Source organism: Aedes aegypti, chromosome 2 (genome assembly GCF_002204515.2).
Source record: "Aedes aegypti strain LVP_AGWG chromosome 2, AaegL5.0 Primary Assembly, whole genome shotgun sequence".
Taxonomy (NCBI): Eukaryota; Metazoa; Arthropoda; class Insecta; order Diptera; family Culicidae; genus Aedes; species Aedes aegypti.
The window spans coordinates 141077966-141097426 of NC_035108.1; the positions used below are offsets into that span (position 1 = coordinate 141077966).

At 37.0% G+C, this 19461-nt stretch overlaps 1 protein-coding gene across 7 annotated transcripts in view; it reads left to right on the forward strand.

Annotated features, from left to right (window-relative positions):
• Positions 1–19461, forward strand: part of LOC5567854 (acetyl-CoA carboxylase) — a 50973-nt gene that overhangs the window by 23108 nt on the left and 8404 nt on the right. For 5 of the 7 annotated variants that reach the window (XM_021842566.1, XM_021842568.1, XM_021842567.1 and 2 more), the window contains one exon: positions 15343–15460. In XM_021842566.1, coding sequence (XP_021698258.1) covers positions 15343–15460 — 118 coding nt within the window. Of the gene's footprint in view, positions 1–5034; positions 5155–6582; positions 7241–15342; positions 15461–19461 lie in introns of those variants that run through there. The other 2 variants (XM_021842571.1, XM_021842570.1) reach the window with 2 other exon arrangements.

Genomic DNA, 19461 nt, shown 5'->3' on the forward strand with positions numbered 1-19461 from the left:
GTAAGTGCTACATCAACATATCCTTCCCCTATCCCCTATCCTAAGTTAAGCCTGATTTGCTGCTGAAAAGGAATCGCTAAAGAAAATTCTCGCCGATTCCTTGCAGAAATTTCCTACAGCGACTCCCGTTTGAACTGACAGTTCTTTTCAACTGCGTACTGCGATCAGAAAATAACGCTTCCTTGATCGATTCCTTGCAGGAATTTCCCATGCATCAAGATAGGCCAAGAAATTACTTGTCAGCAGCGAATCAGGCTTTACGGTAATAGCGGGAATAGCGATATTCATGCTTTTAATATTCTTGTTTATTATTAGAACAAGGTATACTCCCCTGCCTTGTTCCTGAAAGCAGTCAGGATGAGATTATTAAAAAGAAACATGAATTTTGCTGGTATCGAATCTAATACCGTAACAACGCTAACGCTAAAATATTTTTTTTTTCTCGATTTTATTTTTAGTTTCATTTGTTGAATTAAAAATTCATTTGATTAAATCAAAAATGTCGAATGATAAAATGAAAATTGTTGTCATTATATGTTTACGAAAAATTTAGTGAATCAGTATGCATGGTAAATCGCTGTCTTGGAAAGTAATAATAAAATTTAAAAAGGATTATCAACAGTGCAGGTAAATTGCGAAGGATTTATCGAAAATGTGGAATAATTTCCAGGCCAAACCAGATAACGCAGGAGCGATCGTGATAGTATTTGTAATTTCACAGGAAAAAAATGCATCCCCTCATACTTCTTAGCGCGTGTTTTCGAGTAATATCATATTGTTTAAACATATTATTTAAAGAGACAATTTACACCGTCTTCAGCACATAGGCTGCACAGACTGAACGATCACTAACATTATGCAACGGACAACACGAAACACCCAGTAGCCCAGCGATGAATTTTTCGTTTGACGAAAAGTTTTCACCGACTGAAGCGGGAATCGAACCCACACCTCGTGGCACAATACGCCTAGACGACTGACGCCGCTAACCGCAAGGCCACGAAGCCCACGTATTATGTTAGATTAATCACTAGAAATTATTGTACAAATTATTTATCAAATAATCATGAATGTAAAAGTAAAATATTAAACAAATCATTAACTCATCAAACATGATTTTTTTTTTCAAAACAACTACTCTATTTACATCAATGCATAATATTTGTAAATTCTACAAATCATAATTGTTGTTTCAACAATATTTAATTTTTGCCTTTGACAGCTGATCATCTTGAGCATTTTTAGAAACACAAAATTATTTTTTGAAATAAAAAAAACATATTTACCGTGCTGCATCAATACCCGGACGCTTAAGTCAAAAGAAATGTTCAAACTTAGATTTAGGTATGTTTGGTTAAAATATTTTTGAAGTGTTATTATCCAACATATTTTTACACTTCAGATCTTCATAAAGCAGGCATTACAATCTCATCTTAGCGTAGGGATCATCTTTGCATAGAGAAAGATATTATCTTCAATCCAAGAGCGCATTGGAAAGATAATATCTTTCCATATTTGAGACAATCGATGATCCGAATATTTTGACAGCTGCGTAAAATAGGTGAATTCGAATAAGAAGTATGATGAGAAATCTAATGAGTTTTTTGTGTTGATGCAAACCTTAATTAACCCCGATGTTGATCCCTTTACAACTATGTTTTATAATGTGGGGATGCGGCGCCAATGACGACCAACTAAAACCATTGGCATTGAAGAGTACTGAAGGCACAGACATGACCCTTGGCCGAAACTGAAAACTTTCCCCTGCATGATTTTTGCATTTGACAAACAATACAACGCATGCTTGCTTAGTTGAAAAGATTTTATCGATGATCAAAAGAGCGAGAGATTTTGGTATAAATTCGATCAAAGAGCTCTTAGATGATATCTCTTTATTCGATCCCTATCTTACTCAGATGATCGAAAGATGAGATTATATGTAATGCCTGTCATAAAGTGACCAAATTTTCGATACTATTCATGATTTTTACAAGTAAATCAAGGAAATATTAGAGCGTGTCTTGTCTTTAAATCCGGACACCTGCTCAAATGATGGTTTTAAATCCGGACATTTTTGGATCATAATCCGGACACCTGTGTTTTTATATGGTATTTTTGCATATCTTTTCAAGAAAATCATACAAACTCGTCGAAATAACATTTTTTAATCAATTCGACGTACATTTTCCCTTATATTGTCACAGAGAACAACACGTAAGTGATTTAATTACCTGACCTGAAGCGCGTGTGGCTTGAACTCGTTAACGTGTGGCTGGAATCTCAGATATACACAATTAATCTTACATTACATCATTTTCTTATAACTCACAACACTTTACAAGAATATATTTCATGTCTTCTCTTGTTTTATGTATCCAAAATATCATTTTCACTAGTAAAAGTGGGTCTTCCAAACGATGTCCGGGTTTAAAAACACTGACCCGTAATCCCGGACAGTCTCTTTATAGTCCTTTAATTACACATTTGCTTCATGATTCACAACAGCTTTGTTACGAAACATTGAAAATATGTCTCTGTTTTAAATTGTGTTCTAAACACTTCATATAAATATACTTCACACACTCTTTCTTCAACCTCTGGTTTGGGTTGTGCGTTCAAAGATCGTAAATCATCCATTAACATGGACCACAAAGGAATGACGTCCGACAGAAACGATTAACGTTTTGTTATTTTTATTAATTATTTGGCAATGTTAACTAGATTGAAAATGGAAGCATAATAATCTTCAATGTTTAAAGTATAGACTACGAAAAAATACCAAACATAAAAACATTCAAATTATGCATAAATTAATCAACATTATCAAAGTGTCCGGATATTGATACCGTCCGGATTTTGATTCACCACGGTATTGGATTAAAATTTGTTGACTTTATACAGAAGCCTTTATAATATTTTCCACTGCGTGTAATATTTCTTGAATCTTCATTAATAAATAATTTTAGTCGTAATTTGTGGGGGCCCTGGGTCATAACCCCTCGAACCCCGCAATCGGCCTTGTGTACAAACTACCAAAAAAACATAGATATTTAATTTTCTAGTCACTCAAAACCAATAAAAACCCGCCATAAATAAATACATTCGATATTCACAGGTTATCCTATATCATAGACTGACTCCACTTATTTATCTATAGGGTAAAAGCACCGGTTTTGGCCAGCCTAAGAGAAAATGTCAATAAAAATAAAATGGGAAGCTGTATTCATACTACAAATATGTCAAATGCAAGCTTTCAATCCATATTATGTATATAAAATATCAAAACTGAGCAAAAATTATGTTTTCGCTTTGAAAATCCCGTTGGTCAATATAGGCAATCGGAACCAGTTTTGGCCAGAGATTTAACATCGGTTCCTAAATTGGCCAATTGCATTGATTTCTCATGAGAGTGGCCAAATTATGAGTGCCCTGGCCAAATTAGGTGTATGGGAGTTAAAATTATAAGGAAAATGAATTGTTTTTCTTGTATTTTGAATCAATTTGGATGAGTAGGGTAACTCGGTGTAATACGCCCCAGCGGGGCAATACGCCCCTCTGAATTTTCACAGGAATGAGACTATATTTACACGTTAATATGATTACATTTCTTAACTATTCACGAAAAAATGATGTTGCGCATATATGTTCTTTGAGAAGTATAAACAATCAATAGAAATTCTAAAAATATCGAAAATCAGGTTTTTGGCGTAAAATTATGCGTCTGACAAGCAAGCCTTGCCGTAAATGAAGCCCTTCCTTTACTATTGTATTTATTACAAAAACTTTTACCGGAAGACGACTGCTAATGGACCTCTTTAAGCTTAGCAAGTGGTGGAATTCTCCTTGGAAACATTTCTACAACGCTGTGAACCTTTTTTCTATGGGAGGGGCATATTGCCCGGGTTATTTTGAAATGTAAACATTGGAACGGTTTACAAAAAAACATCTTGTACACTTTTTAGAAGCAACCTGGAAAGAGAAAGTCTCATGCAGAGCATGACCAACTAAATAAGCAACACATTGACATAAAAAAAACTTTAAGAGTGATGCATTTGCTACTGCGATAGAGCAGTTTTTCCTTAAGGGGGGGCGTATTACACCTTTTTACCTTAAATGAATGTAGCTCTATCATATGAATGTGATCTATTGAACACAAAAGGTTTCATGCTGATTGGCTATGTAAAATGGTGTATAATCCACTATGGCTACAGCTGGCGTATGGCCAAAACCGGTGCTTCTACCCTACATACTAATAATGACAATTTAAAGCTGAAAGTGGTGATATTAATGCTAATTATGCCCAATTCAGTGTAGTCGAAAGATCTTTTCAAAAGTTCATTGATTGTTGCGACTTTTACACCTCTAAATTTATTATCATCGCAGTCGAATCTCGCATACGATTTTGCAGTGCAAACGTATAAAAGCAAGGTCTGTCTAAGCTAGATTGTTTCAGCTTTTTGATAGTTGTCCAATTTACCTACCTATCTAAACAAAACTTGTTGTGCGCAATTGAATGATTTGTGCGCAATACTATGTTAATCGTTAAGTTTAATGGGGTGCAAAAAGTTGCAGTGAAATTGTACTTGAAGATGTAAGATGTCAAAATCATCACAGAAATCTAAACATTGGTGAAAGACCCAATAAATTGTATGACTGCTGACAAAATCATGATTTGAGCATAATCCTTCGCATTATTATATATTTAAATCTTCTACACGCTGTTGTTGTTATTGCTTCTTCGATTACTTCTTTAAAAATCCATATGACTTTAGTTTAAGTCCATATGGCTCGGTTAAGGTCGCTTAGCTTTGCTTAAACCCCCAGTACAAATAACAGCACAGACCACAAACAAATGGGACGACGGCAGGTTATTTCACGTGAGTCGGCTCGACTGGCCCGCCGTTGCTGATGGGAGTTCGATGAGCGAAGAGAGCGCAAAGGCACAAACCCGTTGTCGCGGAGCAAGTACCTACATGGCGCAGGTTGTTCGGTGGATACCTTGCGGCTGTTTCTCCGATCGCGAGTAGACAGTAGCATTCGAGACGTGGCGGATTTCGGTAGTGCGAGTTTCGGAGGTGACCGCGATTGAACAATTTATGGCAATGTCTACAAATGACACTTTGTGGAGTAGTCTCTTAATTTAATGTGCTTGCGGTCAGTTGAGAGAATTTTGGAAGTGATTTGGATTAAATGTTTTTTTGTGGCAGCATAATGCTATACGAGTGATGTGAATTTCAATTGGATAAACGGCTAGATGTGGACCATGTCTAATAATAAATTGTGTTGAATGCACAGCATTAAGGCGTGAAGCATATCAGTTCAGATATCGAAGAGATAACACCACGGAGTCTAAATTTAATAAATAATCAATAGTTACTATTTTGCAACGATAAAATTCACCTGTTATAGCCAATTTAAGGCTTAACACGAATGAAAGTTAACAAAATTGCAACTTTGACCCCAATCGACACTCAATTTTAAGAGAGAAAGTCTCCGTTCACCATTTCCACAAACCAGTTACATATTCAATGTTGATTTTGTTTTGTTTGTACGTCAGGTGATTTTCGAGTAGCTTTTATAGACGAGAGTGTAATTCAGGCTCACAATCATTTCTACTGAACGGTCGGTGACTGCAAAAATCAATAAGGTACAATATACAAGGTGTGAGTCCTAAACGGAAATATTTATGAATAAATATCTTCCCAAATTCTCTGGTAATGCAAACGAAACCTGTGGCATTTGACTACAACTTCATATTTGAAGATCATCATAAAGCTACAGTTTTTTTTTATTGTGTTTGTGTCGATTATTTGCAACGTGTTGCTATTCCAAGCTCTCGCCGATCTATGATTGTTCATCATTGCGTTAATTTTCTGCATTATGCAATACATGTTATGCTATCGCGATTTCTCTCTTATGGCCATCGTGTATACATTATCAACAGGCCGAGTGACTGGTATGGCACACGAACCGTGTAACACGATTCATAGTAATGACGTCGCCGTTAAGGCTGTCCCACAGCTCCACTATACTAATGTTGGAGCCGGTTTGATGGCGTCACTCAGCCTTCCTCTCCACAACAATTCCCGCTGCAGTAACTGGTTTGTGGAATTCCGCGTTGATTGACTACGAAAGTCCATCGCATGGTGAAGTGGAGAAGTGAAGCAGTATCCTCGAATCATCCGATGAAGCTATGAGTTAGTGAAGATCACAAACACAAACTTAGGCAGCTTATACGCGTGGACAGTCGCGTTTCTGCTGTTTGGCGTGCCATGTGCTCCTCTCGCGAATGTATGTTCGTTTCACATCCTACGTATGATGTTCAGACTTGAATGGAGAGTAAATTTTGCTCAAACTTTCCGCTATGACGGTTTGTTTTGTGTGTTGTTGGGGCCAGTTCAAACACTGATATTCCCTTCTCATCGTACGATACCATCATTATTATCGGCGAAGAGGATAAATTGTACAACCATGATTACCACGATGATAGTTGTTGCATTTGCGGGTTTCCACAGTGCCAGTAGAATATCCCACTTCAATCGTAGTTTTGCTACCGTTGGTGATGGTGTGTCCTCTGTTATAAAAGAAGATTAATGGAATCTTTTATTTTCTTGATAGTTGAATCGAAGTGATTATCACCGTTGATATAAACTATATAGGACCAGGAAGCAATAGAAAATTCAATCAGTGCATGGTTACGACCGAAAATACTTGAATTTATTGAGTGTTGAATAGACGTACAGTAAGCTAATCGTGAAAAATCGCAGAATTGTGCGGAAGTGTCTACTATTGCTTAATATATCTCTTGTGTTTCGGTGATAACAAACGAAGAAGCACTGAATCCATTGAAGATTATCGAGTGTAGCGTAGAGGATTCGGTGCTCATACTGTTGCTGCTGTTTAGTGCCTACGCTTTAGTGCTAGTGTCCAGAAGTATGCTAAAAAGACGTCCCAGCAAAAGGTTCGTTTTGGCAGAAACTGGCGAAGAAAGTACTTGGGACACTACTATGGACAATGACAACACTGGGAAACAGGCTTCCATGACATCACCGGTGCCGCCACCGGTCATCAATCTGGAAACGGCCGTGCCAAGCGGAAGTACGAGCAATAGCAGCAGTGTGAGCGAGGATGGACCCAGCAGTGGCAGTGGAACAGCTGCAAGTGGAACTAGTGGCTCTGGAGGCGAGCTAAAGGTTCCTGCCCTTGACAACTTGAAGCTGACCGAGAGCGGACGCTTGAAGTAATACATGAAACGTAGAGGATAAGTAGTAAATAATTCAAAACGTGTGCTTGTGTATGTGGTTGAATGTGTTATTGTGGGGTGTTATCGGTGATAGACCAATGTTTATCCAACATTCTGGTTACAATAGAATATTAAGTTATTGTGATACGCGCCATTATTACAGTTTCCAAGTGACATTGACATATCGAAGTAGGACAATGTGACAGTCTTCAAAGAGTAATGTAATCAATCAATTAACCATTTTTATTGAATGTCTCGAAGTCAACTTAAGCTTAATCGTTTCATTCGGAAATGTGTATTCCACATATTTTGATGTGGTACAATAATCGATCCATATGTTTTTTTAAATATTGTGATTGAAGAAAATATGGAGCACTGTATGTATTGTATACTTTACATATAAGGCTTGAAGCGTTTGCGAGAGTATCCCTTTCCATACAATGAGGAAAAAATTTCTATATAAAGCGTGTGCAAATATGCATCTTCTTCTTTTGGCACTACGTCCCTACTGCTAACGTCTGCTTTTAAGGCTAGTGTTTTTATGAGCACTACCGCAGTTATTAACTGAGAGCTTTCTTTGCCTATTGACAATCTTACATGTGTATATCGTGTGGCAGGCACAAAGATGCTCTATGCCCTGGGAAATCTAGAACATTTACAACCTGAAAAGATCATTGACCGGTGGGAATAGAACTCACGAGCCTCAGCAAGGCATTACTTGAAACTTACTTAACTTAGCTGTCGTCTACGAATATGCTACACAATCCGAAAAAAATCATGCGATTTTACGTCTTTTTGATGTACATAAAAGAAGCGAGCCAAATGACGTGAATTTTTCACCTTTTTAATACGATGGTGTCGGATTCGGGAAATGTCAATTATAGCGGCATCGTTTTCATGACCTTCATCATGTAAAATAACATTTTTCTTTCAATACATCTTTCAGAACCCATTATTACGTAATTTCATCACTTACATCATGTGGCATTCAGTCATAATGTGAATTACGTCCGGAGTGATTTTCATTATTTTTAAGAGTGTTAACTAAAGTTACGTGAAAATTGATCAATTTCTTAAAACATATCGTTTTTTCGTTCAATTAGGTTGTTCAGCGATGAAAAATTCATCGTTATTTGTATCTAGATCGAAAGAGCACATTTTTCTAAGTAGAGCACGATTTTATTGAGCTTCAGTATCACAATGTCGATGTTATTAAAAAATTAAAAAGATTTCAATCTATCGACTCAATGACAATCCAATTTACATAATAACAGCTCGTCCAGAAGTAAAACCGAACCTCGCTAAAACCGAGGGGTGATTCAAATACTAATAATAATTTCAAACGTGTTTTAAAAATAGTTCCACGTCACAACAAATTTTGAAACTTTGGATTCTATATCAATTTTTGGGGCTGTCCATTAATTATGTAAGGGTTTATGGGGGGAGGGGGGGTTTGAGATTTCTTACGTGCCATACAATTTATTTTTATTTTCATACAAAAAATCTTACCATGGGGGGAGGGGGGGGGGGTTGGAAAACCCCGAAAATTGTCCTACGTAATTAATGGATCGCCCCTTTAACGTAGATTTAGAATATGCAAGAAACTGGATACCCCTAAACTAGCCAATTCTTTACGTGTTATGTTGGAAGTATTCAAAATTCTGCTCCAAGTCTCAGTAGAAAAGAAAAAAGATTTTTTCTACACTCTAAACCAGTGGTTTTGACGGGGTATGTGGTCTAATGCAAGCCTGTCCGACCTTTTTGAATCGCGGGCCAAATCTCAGATTCAATATTGTGTGGCGGGACAAATTGGTTTAGCAAGGCAATTTCAAAATTTTTTGGTAATATTTTTTTCCGTAGCGTTAGGGGTAGTACTGGCACTTTTAATCTGTCCTAAGCTCCTTCCCAGCATTTGCTTCTATAAGCCTCTATTGCGTTCATCACAAAGACGTTCCTAAGCAATGATGCTCAAATGGTCACTGTGTACCCTAGCAGCAATCAGCCCTTACCGTTGTTTTGCAGTCTAGTAGTTCAGACTACTATCAAACTATGATAAGGCCTGAAATGCTACTAGAGTGGCTAGAGTGAAGAACGAAATAGTTTTATTAAAAAGTCCTCATTTCCCATTCCATTTCACTATTCAAACTACGATTTAGCACTACCATCAAGAATATTACAGAAAAAAAATGAATTCAAACTATTCTTCTACACTCGCTGTCATTATAAACACTTTTATCATGCATGTATGAAGAACTAGGCAACAGTGTTTATATTCAGAGAAATGATTGTAAAATGTATTTTGACCATTATTAAATTGATAATATTATACATGTATTTTTCATAAAACTATCACAATCACTTCCAATTTCAATTTCAAATTTTCATCAGCATTGATTTTATTATAGAATCACTATTAGCACCCTCACAATCACTAAATTTAATAACGGCGAGTGTAACGAGTGGGGCCTTCCTTCGCCGAGTGGTTAGAGTCCGCGGCTACAGAGCAAAGCCATGCTGAAGGTGTCTGGGTTCGATTCCCGGTCGGTCCAGGATCTTTTCGTAATGGAAATTTCTTTGACTTCCCTGGGCATAGAGTATAATCGTACTGCCACACGATATACGAATGCGAAATGGCATCTTTGGCAAAGAAAGCTCTCAGTTAATAACTGTGGAAGTGCTCATAGGAACAGTAAGCTGAGAAGCAGGCTCTGTCCCAGTGAGGACGTTAATGCCAAGAAGAAGAAGAAGAAGAAGAAGAAGAAGAGTGTAATGCATAGTTACACCAAACACCCATTCTTATGTTGCATTATAACACGATTGATCACACGTTGGCTTCGAAACTTACTGATTAGTACAAAGGATGCTAAAGCTCGTGTAAAAGAACTGAAACACCAACAACCAGCACTGGTTTATAAGCGGTTCCTCCGTTCGAAGAGAACCTGAAAATACGCCGAAACATATTAACAGATCCTCCGCCTGAAAGCAGCCTTTTCATGATAAATCATGAACTGTTGGAGAAGTGCCAAAGTATTGGGAAGGTGATATGTTTCACAGACGGGTATTATTATGGTGCACCTTCTACTTTGGCACCGTCAATCCCTGTGATCTTGGCCAGGGGGTATTATTTAATTAATGTGATAACATTTTCTTTTGGAAAATTTGAAATACATAGATATATTGATTCTACGGTAATCTTGTAGAAGATTCTGTGAGAATTGTGCTCATAATTTAGCCCGTATTCTTTTTTTTTTTTGCTGAGTTTAGGATTTATGAAAAGTATTTTCAGAAATGTGTCAGAAATATTCATATGAATTTGCAAGAATCAAATAGTATTATTTAAATATTTGCCTTTCTTAAGATGAATTACGAAATTTTGCGAGAACTCTGCGTGCGCATGGTTCTGAAAAAAAAATGTCCGAAGGATTTCGTCAGAACATCACCAAGACTCATTTTAGAATTCTGTTTTCGAATCTGAAAAAGTATATTTTGCTCCGAATTATGTAAGAAATTCCTTCTGTGAGAATGTTTTCCAGTATAATATTCCGCATTCGTTGATGGCTAGGATTCTGTGAGAATCTTGCCCAACATTTTGTTAGTTCTGCCCAAATATTCTGTTCAATTTATGAGAGACTGTTTACAATTGTATACATTATTAATCTGCTACTAGATATGCCCAATATTTATTATAATTTTTCTCATGTATAAAACGTGCTCAGGAGTCTGTAAGAATCCAATTTATTATTAAATGAGATTCTGTTTGGCTTGTAATTGTTTGTTGATAACATTTGTTGGAACCTAATAATTTTATATTGTCTATAATAAAAAATGATAAGATCAATTAATTTAAAGTTGTAATAATTAGCCAAAGAATTTAAAAAAATGTGGTAGAACAACAAACAGCCAAATATGGCAGGGTCTTCAGCGCCTCGGGCCGGATGCGAGCCGCGGGTCGAAAGTTTGTCAAGCCTAATCTAATGGCTATCGCTTTTGCGTTACATGCAGAAGGTCATGGGTTCAATCCCAGGCCCGTCCCGTCCCTGGAATCTTCACCATGAAAAAAATGCCTTATTATCAGACAAAATCATTCAACCAAGTATATTGTCTGTGCAATATAGGAGATACGAACATTGTCTTGGAGAAATATGTTTGGATTGAAACCTTTTATGTTGAGATCTGTGTTCAACTTCAACTTTAATACTATCAATCAGCTCAGATAAATTAAAAAAAAAAATGTTATGTTTTTCAAAATCCTTAATCTTTCTTCAGGATGTCAGAACAGTCTCTGAGACACACTTCTTTTTTCTGGTGTTTCCTCTCAACAAGGACTGAGTCTGCTTCTCAAATCAGCGTTCTTATGAGCACTTCCACTGCTATTAACTGAGAGCTTTCTTTGCAAATTGATCATTTTGCATGTATATATCGTGCTGTATGTATGGATATACTCTATTACCTGGGAAGTAGAGAAAATTTCAAATCCAAAGTATCCCCGACCAGCGAGATTTGAACACACGACCCTCAGCCTAGTCTTGTTGAATAGCTGCACGTTTACCGCTACGGCAATCTGAGCCTCGAGACACACATCATTTTGTAATTTCTCACCGAGTTTTGTGTGAGCATTTTACGCTGCCAAAACCTTCCGAATTTAGAAAATATTTGATCCTGTTTTCTGAGGAATTACGCCCAACACGTGGTATATTTGAAAATAGCCATCGCTTTTTGGGTAACGTAAGCACATTTGTCTTTCTTTGCTATATGTTTAACCCTGGGCTAGTTCGTTTCGGGACATATCATAAATGAGTATCTCGGATCGTGGGATTTAATCCCACGACCTCGTCGTGAGAAATATCTGTTCTAACCACGACATCAGATCAGTCCGTATGATGCAAGGTGTGTTTGCAATATTATTACATGTAAAATAGTTGTTACTGATCAGTCACACATATTAGGTCATTTACCGGTTTACACCGTAAAACTCGCTTCATCATTTCCAATCATTTTAAAGCTAATGAGATCCCCATGGCTTTCCAAACAATTCAGAATTAAGGCGAAGTAGGCCGTCATTGAAATTTGTACGTATCGTTGATGATCGTTGCTAATTCATCTCACGATTTCGAATCAAAGAAAATCAGTTGGATTTGCACTGACACAGCTGAAAAAGAATCAGCATACTTTATGCATGTTAGCGCGTACAGTGATACATTTTCATGTCAATATAATCTATCAAGACTGACTTTTATCACTTTGAAATGCAAGCTGAAAAGTTATCATTGTTGTCAAAACGAATGACGGGCTACTTAGCCTTAAGTCTTGGTATTATAGCTCATTGTGGTATGTGATTTTTATAGATTTTTTTTGTCGGGTAATACTGTAGATGTCCTTCACTACACAATTACACGAATTCCAAACTAGTTTTCTGTTCAATTTTGAGCAATCGAATAATTCTGCACAAACATAAGAGGTCTCGAGCCTTATTTTTTGGAAACGTTGTTGTTGAGCCCATTTAAGCCCACTCACGTAAAAACACCACTATCAGGAAGATTAGTTTTAGATCTTCCTGATACTACTATTGGTGAGCGTGATCGAGTTAGGCTCAACAGCTTCTTGCAAAGCTATTGTTTACCTATGTCGATGTGCCCTTTTTAAATGTTTGCCGAGAAATATTTATTATGAGCCTATGCATGCTATTAAACTTTTGACTTTTATTGTGCGCCCTGTTTTCAAGTTGCCCGCGGTAGAAAGCGAGACAGCACCAACACACGACGCACAGTAAAAGTCAAAAGAATAAAATAATGTATGGCACGTACAGAGGCTCATTATTTGATTAGTTTCGGATCTATCAACTACCTATTATGGGGCAAAATTACATTGAGCCGTTTTTGGCTCTGTCCATCTCTCTTCGTTCTTGGTTGCGATACACACTTCTTGTTTCAATAAACAAGACATTTTTGACGATTTTACCCCCTCCCCCTCCCCATCCGCACCATGGTACGATTTTTTGTATGAAAATAAAAAATTGATTATATGACGCGTAACAAACTATAAAGAAACCTTACCTCCCCCTTTACGTAATTAATGTGCGACCCCTTAACAGCGTTACAGCAAGGTTACACGGCAACGCGGAACTACTCAAATCTCAAATTGTTTCAACGCAAAACCGTAGTTGAGCCCAATAACCCAAATTTGGCTTAATTTCCAAGGCCTCCATTAGGTACTTTACCTTCACAGATCGAACGAAACGTGTAAATTTCTGAGACATATAATGCACATAATTGGAACGTGGAATATCATGGATATTTACATGATATGTCATATAAACTTCAATTATATGTCATGTAATATAGCAGGATTCAGTGTGATTACATGACATATAACGCATTTTTACATGATTTCAGACTTAAATTTGTATGACGTCATGTTTACATCGCATAAATAAAATTTACATGACGTGTAATCTTCATTATTTTTAACAGTGCTTGGAGTCTTAAGAGAAATTTACTTAAATTTGGTTTAATTCAACGCAAAATTGAGTTCATTCAACCCAAGCTTGAGAATAATGCATTTACCCAAATTTGGCTTATTGAGCCGAACTACCCCCATTGGGTAGGTGCAGCTCTCTCTGTTTTTGACAACATTGGTGGGGAAGAAAGAGAATACCTAGAGATTTTGGGTTGAGAGAATAATCGATATACTTAATTTTGGGTAAAGTCAACTCAAAAATTAGGTAAACTATTTTTTTTTCGTGTATAATCCGGTAATCTTGCAACATAAGCTTAATTTTTCATTCAATCTTCATCGTCACACACTGTAATCCGTTTTGGCAATTGATCATATTTGTATTTCTATATCGTGTGACATTAACATACTTTGTCTATACCCTGGATAATAAAGGAAATTTTCAGCCAGAAAAGGTTTTCGTTCAGTACTGTGAGCTTATGGACAAAAGGTCGAAAGGGCGAAAGATCAATTTTTATTGATTGAAAAGAACTCTTCTTAGAAAAAATCGTTAGAACCTTTTGTATTTCAACCTTTTGCGCTTTAGACGCTCCATCAAAGATTCTTGTCCCAATTCTTCCAAAGTCAATTTTGAAATTTAATAATGAATCATGGTCGTTTTAGAGAATATCCTCCGAAAGTTTGTTGGTCCACTTGACTTTAAATGAACGAACGTTCAGCGGAACTTTAAGGCAAAGAGTTCACTTTGAACCGATTAAAGATAATGGTTATGTAATCATGGACGGTAGCTTCAATTGAGCATCATCGTCTTGAAAGCTATTTCTTCTGTATCCACATCAGTACCTAATCAGTGGATACGTATAACCCAATAACAATCCAAAAGCGTAAAAAGTATACGTTACACCTGAATGAAGCACGAGCTTACCCCGACAACTGCCGAATTTAGTGGCCTTTGTGGATAGACTCGTGCTACCATACGAGTTGCTTTTAAATTTCCGTCCTCCGAGCAGCTCAGCGGCGCACGCTTATTTATTTTCCGTCGATTTTAATTGCACCCCATCGTACCACACTTTGTGGAACCAAAGAAACCGAAAAGTTATGGCATAACTTGCAACTGAAATCAGGGTACCATATATAAAAAATGCGAACGAAGTCGAGCATGGACGAAGAATCTCCAATACTTTACCGAAACAGCGCAAAACTGTTAGCTGTTCAGTGTCATTCAAACGTTTGGATGTGCAGCATCGGACCAAAGGACGCGTGCGCGGGTGGACTTTTTGAAATCTCAAGGTCAACTTGTATAGTGAAATACAATGTGCATCGTATCTTAGGAAACAATTATGAAATAGTATGCAAATGAAGGAGAAAATTGAAAAAAGTCGCAAAACCGGGGCAAAGGTTTTAGATGCATTGCTATGTCGTAGTGGCCAGAGACAAAGTCCCATTTTGGAAGAGGCTGTGAAAATTCCCCCTGACAAACAGGTCGATCACTGCATAGATGCAGAGACGCAAACTGAATCGATGAGGTTGTTAATTTTGAAACAATAGTTGCAGAATGGTTTCAATTACATTGATACATAGTTGCTTAAGTTTTATGTAAAGAAGAATTCATTGCTGATTTATTTTTTCTTTCTTCTCTATTTCAGACCTAGTATGTCCCATGGCACCGGACTAGGATTAGAACGAGGCCATGAGCGTGACTTTGTGCTATCGACCACCGAGGAATTCGTTAAGAAGTTTAACGGAACGCGAGCGATCAATAAGGTTAGTTCTGTGCACAGATATCCCGAAGAATTTGAGTGATTGAATGATATTATGCAAAAAATTGATTGATTTGTGCGGTTGTTGTCGAGTGCTTAAATTTCGTCTGCTTGGAAGCGAATAATGTCCTTGGCGCAGCAAGGTTAAAAGCGCTAATTATTTTACAGACAGCAGAAGCTTTTTGAACACACAATACATTGAAGCAACTTTGCACGGCAGCATGTGATTTACCCTCAGTAAAATCACTACGCAACAAAGATATTATTTAGCAATAAACATAGCGGTCCGTTGTCTACATTCGTGGCTACAATTTACCATTGGATGTTTTGCGACGCTCTCGATAAAATAGAATCATGTGAATTAATCAAGGAAGCAGCGAGGTGATGAAAAAAAAAACTGATTTAAAGCCGTGATTCGGGTTTTACAAGGCGGTGTAAAAAAACTGCTTGGAATGTTTTGATATGGTTAGAAATCTAAAAAGAAATATTTAAGTTTCTCGCTGGCGTTATATCCCTGCTGATACATAATATGCTTATATATCTATCGGTGGAGGGGACGGACCTGGTGTAGGGGTTAAAACACACGCCTCTCATGTCGAGACCCTGGAATCGAGTCCCATCCAGGGCAGGAACGTGTCAATGTAAATATAGAGTGTCGTGAGAATTTTACACATATGCTTTCCTCACTGTCATCGGACAGTGAGATGATGACAGAGATTTTTCTCATATTCTCTTTCATTTTTTTTCGTCGCTACGGCTCGCGACGGAATTGTAAACTTGATAATTTTAGTTAATTATCTGGTATAATTGTTGTTTATATTTCTGGAATCATGGAACAATATCCACTTAACTTATCAAACACATTTACTTCCCGAAATTCATTAAAATGAGATAGACATTTTGATAGCAAAACAACATTAAAATTGCTCTCCGTCATTGCGACGTGAGGAAGTGAGCGCATGAAATACCTATAGTTTCGGGTAGTGACGGTGAGAAGACTTCTTTCGTCAGTGTCGCAAGTCGGTCATGATACTTAACAGCCCTGGTCCCATCCCCGAGATAGTCACTCATGACATAAGAGTTATAGTGACGACTTCCTTCGAAAGGAAAGTAAAGCCGTTGGTCCCGATATGATCTAGCTCAGGGCTAAAAATCTCGTTAATAAAGATAGAAAAAAATCTATCGGTTCTATGAGTACTTATACAGTCATTAACTAAGAGATTTTTTCGCCATCTGACCCGTTGTGTATGTGTGTATTGCGTAACATACACAGAAGAACTATCTAGGGTTTTGTGAAGTTGGTAGAATTTCTAACCCAAACCCAGTTTTGCTGAAATTCATCATTCAGCAAAACGGTAGACGCGTTGGAATCTTGGTCCGATCGAGGATTTTTTTCCGGATTATAGAAGCTGTTTCAACATTCCATGGATCTTTATTTCATAGATCTTTGTATTTGTCTCACAGCCTGTGCTTGCCTTTGGGTCATAGATTTTTGTGCTTGCCTCACAATATAATAAGAAAAACAATCAATTGGAGAAAATCAATCAACAATAAATGGACACATGTTTTTAATTATGAATCGTGGTTTACGGCCAACCAGCCGAGTGGAAGTTTAACAACTACCGAAAAGCTAAACATTACATATAATCTGCAATTGCAGATTATATGTAATGTTTAGCTTTTCGGTAGTTGTTAATAAATGGACGCTTTAAGTTAGTAACTGTGAAGATTTCCAGTTAGACAGTGTGGCTTTTAGTCTACAACATCTGAAGAGCAGTTTTTGTTCCAGCTTGAGCATAAAACCAGAATGATAATGAAACAAAGCTTACTAAAAATTATGGAGAATATATAAACGAAACGCGAAGCGAGACATGAAATTGATTATATGTAGTTCTTCTTATTCTTTTGGGCATTACCTCTCCACGGGGCGAAGCCTGCTTCTCAGCTTAGTGTGCCTATGATCACTTCCACAGTTATTAACCTTTACGTTTCAAAAGGCATTTTCAAATAGCTTTCGTTAATTTCCATTCGATTATTTTGAAACCACCCTCAGTTGTCTTTAAGGGGGCAGGATCCGTCATAGCATTCGGAATTTTCAAAAGCAATTTCTTCGTTAAAAATAAATAAAATTTACAGTAAAATGAGTTCACTGTATTCTACTCTCCAACCGAAACACAGTGAAAACATTTTCATCAGATCATTTTTAGTTTTGAACAGAAAAACTGCTTTTAAAGTTTTGGCGATGTCGATGATTACGATGACGTAGCAATCCGATGCTTGTGAAAAAAAAGTTATTAAGCATAGACTATCTGGAAATTTTGCTCGATTTTGTTATTATTGTTATTCCTTTACGTGTGAATCAACGTCGCCTTGCCAATAGGTTTTCATTTAATAACTTTTTTCACAACAGTCGGATTGTTTCGCGGTCTTCGGCAATATTCTTTATCGTAAAAATACCTATCGAAGTCTGTGTACAGAATTTTTATAGAGGTTAATGGGCGACCTCTGGCGATTTTTCTTTGCACAAGTAAGTTTTTCCATAGTAAATCCCATACAAACTTTGAACGGCTGGCGCTAAAATATAGTTTCTCCGATCGAGCTGAAATTTTGCACAGTTGTTATGGGACCTAAATAAAATCCAAAAAATTGACTGGAGCGAGAACCTAAATTTTGTCCCACACTACTGGACAGCTACCGAAAACCTAGACATTACATATAATTAGCAACTGGAATCAATATACAAATTAAAGTGAAATTCGCAAAAAACTATAGGTGAATAAAATCGGAATTTGGTCCAAAAACAACGTAAAAAAGACCAGTAACCGGCTTTCTAAGCGTCCGGTAATTCGATACAGCACGGTACTAGAATCTATTTTTATCTAAATACCTTCTTCTTCTTTCTGGCGTTACGTCCCAACTAGGACAAAGCCTGCTTCTCAGATTAGTGTTCTTATGAGCACTTCCACAGTTATTAACTGAGAGCTTTCATTGCCGATTGACCATTTTGCATGTGTATATAGTGTGGCAGGTACGAAGATACTCTACGCCCTGGGAATCGAGAAAATTTCCATTACGAAAAGATTCTCGACCAGTGGGATTCGAACCCACGACCCTCAGCATGGTCATGCTGAATAGCTGCGCGTTTACCGCTACGGCTATCTGGGCCCCTAAATACCTACTTACTCAAAAATAAGATTACAACAAAAAATTAACGCTTATAAATGCAGAAAAAAAAACAAGATTGACCCGGAGATGTTGACCGTTTGTCTGCACCGTATAATGGTCTGAATATGGAAGATAGGACAGCTCTCAGACGAGTGTAAGCAAGGTGTTATAGGGGAAGGGGTGGTAAAATGAAGACCTTAAGGATATCATCTTGTTTCTAATAGAAAACGAAGAATTTCTATAGTTCAATCGCTCAACATCAAAAGTAGGGGTGTTAACTAAAGCAGCGACATGAATTCAGACTAAAATAGCTAAATTTTCACATATTTTTATCGCTAGCAAAATATGATGCAAATGTTCATTTTACCTGCACTATGTGGGTAAAATGAACAGCTGTTGGTGGTAAAATGAACATCATGCGATAAACGTGAGCAAAACAATTTTTTTTTTTTAAATTTTCATTGCATTTCTGAAAATATATCCACAGACAGTCTGTGATATATCCATTAAAAATTGTAACCCATTCAAAAAGAAATTTAAAGGTATCAGATTTGTCATAATATCATAACGATATTCACCTCACTGAAAAACCTCAAGACCTCCGAGCAAAAAGTTACGTCAGTTCTCATTTTCAAATGTGATTTTCTAAATTTTTAGTTTTCGTTGATATTTTCACTTCAATTAACTTCCGTATCAAACCTAACACACCGTTTTATGCTCTAAATCGTCCGTGCGTGTTAAACATTGATTGAAATTTGTTTTTTCTTGGGAAAAGCCACGTTGTTTATTTTATTACCCCTGTTCATTTTACCACCACTTCCCCTATGCCAAATCTACCAA